Source organism: Cornus florida, unplaced genomic scaffold (genome assembly GCF_030987335.1).
Source record: "Cornus florida cultivar Cherokee Brave unplaced genomic scaffold, ASM3098733v1 CherokeeBrave_3.0.0_Hap2_Chr10, whole genome shotgun sequence".
NCBI lineage: Eukaryota > Viridiplantae > Streptophyta > Magnoliopsida > Cornales > Cornaceae > Cornus > Cornus florida.
Window position 1 is genome coordinate 73,076,874 of NW_026775580.1, and position 10,057 is coordinate 73,086,930.

At 35.1% G+C, this 10,057-nt stretch overlaps 1 protein-coding gene across 2 annotated transcripts; it reads right to left on the bottom strand.

The window, feature by feature from the left end:
* Window positions 1-1,081: 1,081 nt before the first annotated feature.
* On the bottom strand, window positions 1,082-8,102 carry LOC132279277 (LRR receptor-like serine/threonine-protein kinase EFR). Of its 2 annotated transcripts, XM_059781207.1 has the most exons (5): window positions 7,225-8,102; window positions 6,575-6,937; window positions 1,951-3,936; window positions 1,471-1,834; window positions 1,082-1,378 (listed from the first exon to the last, which is right to left on the bottom strand). In XM_059781207.1, the coding sequence occupies exons 1-4, from the start codon at window positions 8,012-8,014 to the stop codon at window positions 1,491-1,493; spliced, it is 3,483 nt and encodes a 1,160-aa protein (XP_059637190.1). In that variant the 5' UTR covers window positions 8,015-8,102; the 3' UTR covers window positions 1,082-1,378; window positions 1,471-1,490. The 2 variants fall into 2 exon arrangements, with proteins under 2 accessions (XP_059637190.1, XP_059637191.1); XM_059781208.1 differs by lacking the exon at window positions 1,082-1,378 and having other exon boundaries at window positions 1,674-1,788.
* Between the last annotated feature and the right edge of the window lie 1,955 nt (window positions 8,103-10,057).

Here is a 10,057-nt window from a genome sequence, read left to right on the forward strand (position 1 = left end):
CTCTTACTGGGGTGTTTGACCTGCTCAAGATTGTAATATTTTGACCATGGAAGTTTTTACTTTATTTGCTTGAGATTGTCAAATAGGGGCTTTTGTGTACATTAGAGGCAGGCACATGGGTGGTGCATGGGTTCTTCTTTCTTTTTGTCTTTTAGTGCTTTTGTCACTATCTCTTGACTTTTTAACGTGTCGTGTCAGCTATGCTAGTATGGTATACTTGCAAATTATAACAAAAAAAAAAAAAAAAATACTTGACACTGAACAAGGACCAAACAGAATGACATTTAAGTGAGGCTTACGTGAATTTATTTATTTATGTTTCACATAACAATAATTAATTTGGACAATTTTTGAATATTTAGTATATGCCTTTGGGGGACACACACTACCATACATTTTCTTCCTCAAAAATATATATCCGTTTTAAACTATCTACGATGTTATTTCAGATTTCACATGTTTTAAATCAATATATTTGTTCTTGATTTTAGATTTGACCCTTTCTCAATTGATTCTTCTGCGCAATTTGAAGACACAATTTTCGATAGCATTAAAAGGTTCACCGTTGATCTGTTTAGTATATTACTTTGAAATTGAAGTAAACGAATGTTTGAACATATCAAGTTGACAATTCTTGGGCTCTTGTAAATGTTTTCATCAACATGATCTCAGAGATGTAAATTGATTGATAATTAGTTCAAAATGCATACTGTGAGTTTAATAAATATTGTAGTGGCATAACCTGATTGTCATGAAGCCAAATCATAGATAGGTTTTGAGTTTGTGCCATAAGTAGTTATCCACTGGACATATTTCTAGTGAGATGCATTGCAACATTTTTATGATTAAAGTTGCAACCAATAAATTTTTTCTATAAAATTTAGGGCATCACATTTTGTTTTTTATTTGGAAATTTGAGGAAGATTTTAAATTATAAAGCCACGAGGTGGTAAAATAATTCATACTTGAGAAGTAACCTAAAACTACCAAACATAACGTGATTCAACTAACACAAGTAATAATAATTTAATCTATTTTCAGATTTTTCTGATTGTAGTTGTTGTAGAACATAAGAAAGTCATTAACCAAAAATCATTATGTAGATATACCATGAAATCATACATGCAGCACACAGCTAGCTATAAAAAAACAGGGTATTACAAAGCTGAAGTAGTACATGACCATAAAATCTCTAGGACACTCAAGCCAAACTGTCTGACAGACAAAGTCATATATATATATATATATATATAATATTTTTTCTATCGAAATGACCCGACATGTATGTGCTTCAACCGGTGACAGAACATACTTACTTTGAGAAATAGTTTCGATATCGTGAAGCTACAAATAGTTCCATCTCTCAAATCAATGCAATCTGTTAGTAACAAAATCACGCTATCAGCACATAACATAATATATATATATATATATAGGCATTCTTCCACCTAAGTAACATAAAACAGATACCTTCTTATTTCTTGCCTTTCTCAACTTGCAAGAAACTTATGTTTGATCTTCTTTAGTGTAGACAGAGCTTCTTCCATGTTCATCCTCTCTTGTGGTGATTCTGCACAGCAATTAAGAGCCAATTGCATGATGGATGATACACACTGCACCTTTGCACTGACTTGTCCTTCCTCTGGTGTGATCAAGTTGGCATCTATAACCTGAGTTATCGCATTAGGTAGCGACTCACTCACCCATAGCTTCAAGTTCAAATCTCCAGCAAACATATCATCAGTGGGCTTAGTTCTTGTGAATGTTTCCATTAACATAATTCCATAACTGTAAACATCGCATTTTGTGGATATTAATCCTTCTAATCCGTACTCTACATCCAACATGAAAATTAATCAAGAGAATTAACATGTACGAGGAACGTGAAACTGCAGTTAAAAATTTTGTTACTATAAAATTTGAATGATAGCTAAAGTTAAAAAACTTTACCTGGTGCAATATATCCCAATGTAGCTAGAGTCTTTGTGTGCACAATACTATCCCCCTTACCCAAGAACTTTGAAATGCCAAAATCACATACATGTGCAACCATATCTTCATCAAGCAGGACATTGTTGGGCTTCAAATCACAATGAACCAACGATATTGAATAACCGTGGTGAAGATATTCCAATGCACAAGCCACATCTATCATTATGTTTAATCTCTGCAAGATATCTAAAAAGTACCTTTGAGAATACAACCACTTTTCGAGACTCCCGTTAGGCATGTATTGGAGTACCAAGGCTTTGAAATCCAAGTTATAGCAACTGCTGATAACTTTAGTGAGATTTCTATGACGAATGTTGCGCAACATTTCACATTCCGTGTCAAAACTCATGGGTGCACCTTCTAGTTGCAAATTGAACACCTTGATTGCCAATATAGTCCCATCCGCAAATGTTGCTCTGTAAACAGAACCAAAACTTCCCGTTCCAAGCAAGTTGCAATCACTGAAACCATCTGTAACACGCAGAAGTTCTTGATATGTAATTCTTCCATTTGCAGACGGGGGTAACAATTCCATTTGAGTTGGAGTTCTGTTTCTTTTTTGGCTTCTTATAAGTACAAAGGAGAAGATCAAAGTAATCAAAGCAATTGGTAACACAATGTATATAACTAGAAGCACTCGTTTTGTCCTTGTTCTCTGAAGAGAGCTTGAAAGGCATGGTGGGACTTGAAACTTTGGGACACCACATAGTGCTTCATTCGACACGAAGGATTGACTTGTGAAGTTTACAAATGGTCCTTTGGTGGGAATTTCTCCTCTTAGCCTATTGAAAGATGCATTGAAATACTTAAGAAACAAGAGTGACTCCATTGACTTTGGAATTTCACCTGAGAGATTGTTGTAAGATAAATCCAACTTTTCCAAGTTGATCAAGTTGCCAAAGGACATAGGAATATGTCCTTGTAGTCTATTATGTGCCAAAAAAAGATAGATCAAGGTTTGCAGACCTCCAATTGTGCTAGGGATATCACCTGAAAAGCTATTCAATGATAGACCTATAAGTATTGCAGCCTTTAAAGTTCCAATCTCCGAGGGAATTGAGCCATTTAAAGAATTTGAGGACAAGTTCAAATACAAAATATCTTTAAGGCTGAACAAATTTGTGGGTATTTTTGAGGTTAATCTGTTTGAATCCAGAAAAAGTTCTCTTAAAGATGTAACATTCCCTAGACAAGCTGGAATTGGACCAAAAAGGTCATTTACACCCAGATCTAATGATCCCAAGTTGTGTAAGAGGCAGAGATCATTTGGAATGGGCCCTTGTATCCTGTTAATTGCAAGATCTAAAATTTGTAGCCTTGATAACTTGTTCATTGTGGTTGGAATAAATCCTGTGAAGCCATTAGCTTGTAGATGGAGGAAAGCCAAATTGCTCAAGTTACCAATATGGTTGGGAATTCTGCCCTTAATTTCACAATAACTCGCATAGATACTTTGAAGCGAAGTAGACAAATTCCCAACGGAAACCGGAAGGATTCCATTAAGAGGATTTTCTTTTATCCACAATTTTTTTAAACGTCGGCAATTCGTCAAGGCAGTAATAAAGCTCAATTCTGGAGATTCGCTGGTGAAATTGTTCCCTGAGAGGTTTAGAAGTTCGAGGAGTTCCAATTTACCGAGTGAGTTGGGAAGTGAATGGCCGAAATTGTTATCGGAAAGATCCAACATAATGAGTCTGGACAGATTAGAGATGGACTGGGGGATAATTCCATTGAGGTTATTTAGGTCAAGGAATAATTGTTCAAGATTGGGTAAATTAATATTTGACGGAAGTTTGCCAGAGAGATTATTTTGCACAAATGCAATGAGTCGTAGTTTCGACATGTTGAAAATTGTTTCCAGAATCGGTCCTCCTTTTAAGTTATTCAAACTTAAATCTAAAGACTCCCGATTCCAAAGTTTTCCAATTTCTTGTGGTATTTCACCTGCAAAAATTAAAAATGTATCACACACAAAAAAATTTGTAGTTAAATCACAATTACCATCAAACCTCTTTTTCAAAATAAATTTAAATGGCTTGCAACACAGTATGCAACTTTGAGGCCAATGGCCATGCCAAGCTGCTAGTGTTACACATATTAGAGCCAAGAATCATCATCATATCATTTATTTGAGCAATATAAGGTTGTGATTTAATTTCAATATTTACGAAGTGCGCTAGATGATAAGCATTGAATATTACATATTCGAGCCCTTAAGTGTGCGTATGTTAAGACCTTAAGTGATACTTCTATCCAGTTTTATACTTATTTTAGTATATTTACTTTTTGTAGGAGATTTCCCAAAGAACAGGAGAAAATCGTAATTTTGGAGCTTAAATATTGTTTCCGGAGCTTATGGAGATGTACCAAACCATCTGAGGCAAGTTTGGAGTTAATCAAGGGGTTTTTGAAGAAGTTCAATTGCCGAACTCAAGCACAATCATTTGTGCTCGAGCACAAAGTGGACTGAAGAAAGAAAAATGACTAAGGCAAAAATGCTCGAGCACTACATTTTATGCTCGAGCATTTCTCAAAATGCCCGAGCACAAATCCCCTGGGAAGATGAAAAAACGCTTTGAAAATTCCAAGTGCCAGAGCTCGAGCATTTCTCAAAATGCTCGAGCACAAGTTCAAAAAGCTCGAGCACAAAAAATAATGCTTGAGTACAACTTCAAGAAAAGTCAGAAATATTCTAAGTGTTGAAGAAAAAGTCGCTTCGAAAATATTTGATAGAAATTAGGCTAAGTATAAAATGAATGCTCGAGCATTTTCCAAAATGCTCGAGCACAAGCTGCAGAGCTCGAGCACAAGATTTTGTGCTCGAGCATTTTCATTTCAGGAAAATTCTTTAAGTGCGGGATTAATTCTAAAACCATCCTTTAAAGTCCCAGACGGCCCAGAAGTCCTAAAGCCCATCCAAGAAGGAATAGAAGTCAGTTGCTTCTATTAAAGAAGGTGAAAGGCCACAAGAAAACTCTCTTGCAATATTTCAGATCTAGCAGCAGCTTTTAGGGTTTTTGGAGTTCTCTTTGAAGAATTGAAGAAGAAGATCCTCAGAAGAGGAGTTGCAGTCCATGAAGATGCTTGCCGCACCAACAAATATGATATTCTCTATCTTCATGAGTAGCTAAATCCTCTAGGGCATTGATGTAACCCGAATCCGATTGTTATGGTTTGATTGTTCTTCAACTTTGGGATTTTTCAGTATTTATGTATAATGATTGCATGATTATGAGCAGTTGACTTAGATCCTCTAAGCAATTGGGTTTTAATGAAATAAAATTGGTTTTTGATAAATGAATCTCCTGTCATAGAATTAATTCTTCGTTAATCAAATTCAAACTAGTCTTATTGTTTAAGATTGACGGCTAAGGGCTTCTCATGACACTAAGAATAGTGATTATGCAATGGTGCTTAAATCGTTTTTGTGAATGAATGTTTTGATAGTTTATGCTTAGGGCAGACGAATTACTTTGCAAAATTAGTTTAGAATAGGTAGATAGATAATTCGTGCCAACCGAAGATAGGTTATTCTTAGCGAACATTCATGATTTATCTTCTTAAAAATTGAATTGCATTGAATGTTAATTCTTTTAATTCCTGGTTATACATAAATATTGAAATCTCTAAGGTTGAGTCAGTTTATCATGGTATGAGGTTCAAGCCCTAAGTACTTCTCCTTCTGATCTCAGTTTACTTTATTTTGCTTATTTTCTTTTCATGTTATTGAGTACAATCACAACAAACACAAATTTTCTCTAAATTAAAATAGAAATTAATTTTAGACTTGATAAACCACCACAGTCCCTGAGGTTGAACACCCTCAAAGTAGCCCTATCCAGCAAATGATTCGTTCTATCGCAAGAGGTCTTTTATAGTTGAAAAACACCCACATCCCTAGACATGCTACGTCATTAATGTTCCCGATCAATATAAATACATCATATCCCACCTATTTTTGAAACTTGCTTCCAACTAACTAACTGTTATATTGATTTTCATTGGCCTGTATGCCCGCGGCACCCAATATCTACTCGATATTTACGAACAAGCATGTGAAACTTAAGCTACGGCTAATCTGTACACTTTATTTAAAGCTAAAGGAGTGCAATGAATGCCACACAACTGGTGGTACGTTCAATCTATTTTTAACAGGCTGTATTTTGAAATTAGGGAGTGACTCCACTGCTTCATGCTCTTTTATGAATCTGTTAAAAAATCCTTATCTCTGTATATATATTCAGGGTCATTTTAATCCGAGATGGGCCTTTCAAAGTGAAAAAATGTAACTTACTTTAATTTATCGTTCAACTTTTCTGGAAGCCATGAAATTTATTAATCTTTAACATTTTGGTCGTACATGTCCATTTTTTTTTTTTCAATCTAACTACATTGTTTTATGTCATGCTTCGTATGCTTTTATACACTAGACCAAAACTGAATCAGAAATGCCCTTTGGGAGAGATGTTTTATAAGATAAGGTCATATATTTTGCGTGTGTGTGTATATATATATATATATATATATATATGCAAGCACACATGGATAAAGTAAGGAAGGGCAAAAGCAGAATGTATCATACCTTCCAAGTTGTTTCTGAGAAGATTTAAGTCTTTCAGGAAAGTTAAGTTCCCAATCTCTCTTGGTATTGCTCCACTGAATTTGTTAGATGACAATCCCAAGTTTTGAAGTTCCGAGCATTCATATAAAGTGGAAGGAATTTGGCCATTGAACTGGTTATTGGACAAATAAAAGTCGTGGAGTTTTGGAAGACGGTAGCACATATCCACTGGAAGATTACCCGATAGGCTATTATTGTCAAGTGCAATACGTTCCAGCGATGAGATGTTGAAGATGGAGGTGGGTATGGAGCCCGAAAGTTGGTTCCACGCCATGTCCAAAACCTTCAGATTAGCAAGCTTGCCAATTTCTTTAGGAATGTTTCCTGTAAGGTTGTTGAGGGTGAAAATCACAAATTAGGGATATCATAATAGAAACTATTGTTTCTAATGTTGATGGATAGCCGGTTGGAGAGAAGTTATGTATTTATTCATCCTAGTAATTAATTAATTAATTAATATACATCATTAACAGAGCACAAATTCCAAAATTATCCTGCTATGAAAATTTTTGTTACTGTATAAGATAAAGTAGTCCTTACATATATGCAAACACACCTGGATATTACTAGTAATTAAGGGAAAACAAAAAAAGCAGAAATATTTATCATACCTTCCAAGTTGTTTACGCCAAGATATAACTCTTCCAGGATGGTTAAGTTCCCGATCTCCCTTGGTATTGCTCCACTGAATTTGTTATATGCCAATTTCAATATTTGAAGTTGGGAGCATTCATGTAGAGTGGAAGGAATTTGGCCAGTGAACTGGTTATAGGACAGACCAAGCAAGTAGAGTTTTGGAAGACGGTAGCACATATCTACCGGAAGATCGCCTGACAGGCTATTATGCTCTAAACCAATAATTACCAGTGAGGAGATGTTAAAGATGGTGGCAAGTATGGAGCCTGTCAAAAGCGAGTTCTGTCCCATGTTCAAATATTTCAGATTAGCAAGGTTGCCGATTTCTTTAGGAAAGTTTCCAGCAAAGTCGTTGGAATAGAAATCGATGGATTCTAGTCTACGCAAATGACCTATCTCTTTAGGGATACCACCATAGAAACTATTGTTTCTAATGTTGAGTAAGGTTAGAAAGGAGAGGTTTCCTATGTGTGGAGGGATGGTGCCTGTTAGGCCCATGTAAGAAAGGTTTAAGGCTGCAACTCTGTGGTGGCGAGTGCTGCAACGGACACCAATCCAGTCGCAAGGGGAGGAGGTTGATGAGGTGGTCCAGTTTTTTGTCAAAATGTTGTGAGGGTGGTGTCTAGTGATATGGGATTTGAGGGCAAGAAGAGCTGATTCATCAGTGGTGATGTTTGGTGCACTAGTACTAAAAGCCATGAGAGGGTAGTAGTGCACCAACATTAATATAACTCTAACACAAACAAGTGAGTAAGTTTTCTCCATCACGTACGAAGATGATACAGGTCGAGGTGAATCAGAAGAGGAAGGCCAAGTGTGGAATTAATACAGTAGTACATGAAATAAATTTAGTCTTAATAATTCTGATGAAGATATATGTGGCCTTGACTTTGAGTCTTTATTTCCACAATCGAAAGCTATACATGTGGTTCTCGGAAATCAAATGCAGACCTTGACCATGTCAAAGTCTTCTAATATGGAGGCTTCCTCTAGAAAATGGTTCCATCCCCATTCTTCTTCTCTCTTCTTTTCGTCCTTTTATTTTACAAGCGTGCAATTTGGTGTGTGAATCACTTTGCCGTGTTCTCGAGGCAGGAAGTAAGGTTGAAAACAGTACCTCCCCCAAACCCTTTTTTGTCTTTTAAGCCAGCTGTTTTGTTCTCTTCTCCCTTGAGACGCTTTTCTTTCTTTTGTTTGCTTCTCTAATTAAGGAGTTATATATAATATATATATACATACATATTCTTTGCTGTTAGTCTGTTACAGGCTTATCTAAAACGTCCACTGCAGTACAGTACACAGTTATGGTAAAAACTTTGGCAATAATTTAGAAAACCAATCAAAAGTTTGTGCTTAATTATGTTATCAATTAACAACACACACTACAAAGAAAAATGAATATTTGCAAGGTGTTAAATCCTAGTCTTGTACACACACACACACACACACACACACGCACATATATATATATATTGAAATTTACCTTAAAAAAAAAAAAGCAAATGCAAAGCTAAGAACCATGCAAAGATAGCAGATTAAGTTAGAATTGGGTAGCATGAATTGGTAGCAATTGAAAATATATTTGTAGAGAGCAAATGATCTTGTAACAAAAGTCACTAAAAGTAAATTTGTTAACACCCACTGAAGTTGAGAAATAAAAATACCAACCCTTCATTTCCTCTAAACCAGATTGCAAATGAGCCCTATTAGCCTCCAACATTCTGGACACATGCATCCTTACCTCATTGAACGAATATATATATATATATATATATATATATATATATATATATATATGAATCTGAAGAGGTTGGTCTAGTTGAATTGAGAGATTTTTTTAAATGATTCATTTAATTTTTCACAAATCTCAAAACTGGCTCAAACTAATTGAGTGAGAATCCACTTCTCCGCTAATTGAGTGAGAATCCGCTTCTCCTTAGACCTGGCAAAACACCAACCAGTTTCAATCAAGTGGTTAATAAAGATAACTCATCACGATAAAACCCCTATTCATTACTCTCTGCACTTCACAATGCAACCCAATGTACGTTTTCTATGCCTCAATGTTGCTGAAGATCATGAACATCAATGTAAGTTATTTTCAAAACAAATGTGGATTTTATACATGCCCCAATCCCTGAAATGATTTTCTTACTTATATGGGCATCATCTAATTGGAAGCAACTAACTTCGGAAGTTTTTTTTTTTGGGCGGATTTTACCTTAGGGCTCAGTTGGTGATTTCTTGCTCTTCAAATTGTATGGCCCTGAGTAGGCCTTGATTTTATGTTTTTGGACTCCTGGCCCATTTTTAATGGGCTTGTTTTTTTCTCTCCTTTTATTTTATTTTTACTCTTCCGGTATGCCCCTTGTAATCTTGTACTGTACAATTTTCTTTTTATATACAAACTTACTTACCCAAAAAAAAAAAAAAAAAAAAAAAATTTCGCTGTTATTACATTTCTCAAAAGAAAATTATAATATGAAAGTCGAATTGCCATTATTAATTTTTGTATATTTGTTCAGTCATACTGTTTTTAACTCTTAAATAGATTATTCAATTATCTTGAAACTTCATTTAAAGGGTGAGATTAAACAAAATAAAACATTCATACTATCAAACAAAATATGATATTAAGTTAGCCACTAATTACACTAGCTAATGACCATGTTGGGAAGACATAAACAGGAAGTCTGGAGGGTTTTACACATGGTACGTGATTTATATTATTATTTTTATTCTTATTCTTATTATTATTATTGAGATTTGGGACCAATTAAGGCTTTTAAATTATAAAATAGCAAGTGA

Excerpts from the sequence above, each read along its gene's own strand:
- LOC132279277 (XM_059781207.1), bottom strand. The coding sequence starts at position 8,014 with ATGGAGAAAACTTACTCACTTGTTTGTGTTAGAGTTATATTAATGTTG. Across the intron at positions 6,938-7,224 it reads TGGCGTAAACAACTTGGAAG|GAAACATTCCTAAAGAAATT; the intron begins GTATGATAAATA and ends ACAACCTTACAG. Across the intron at positions 3,937-6,574 it reads TCTCAGAAACAACTTGGAAG|GTGAAATACCACAAGAAATT; the intron begins GTATGATACATT and ends TAATTTTTGCAG.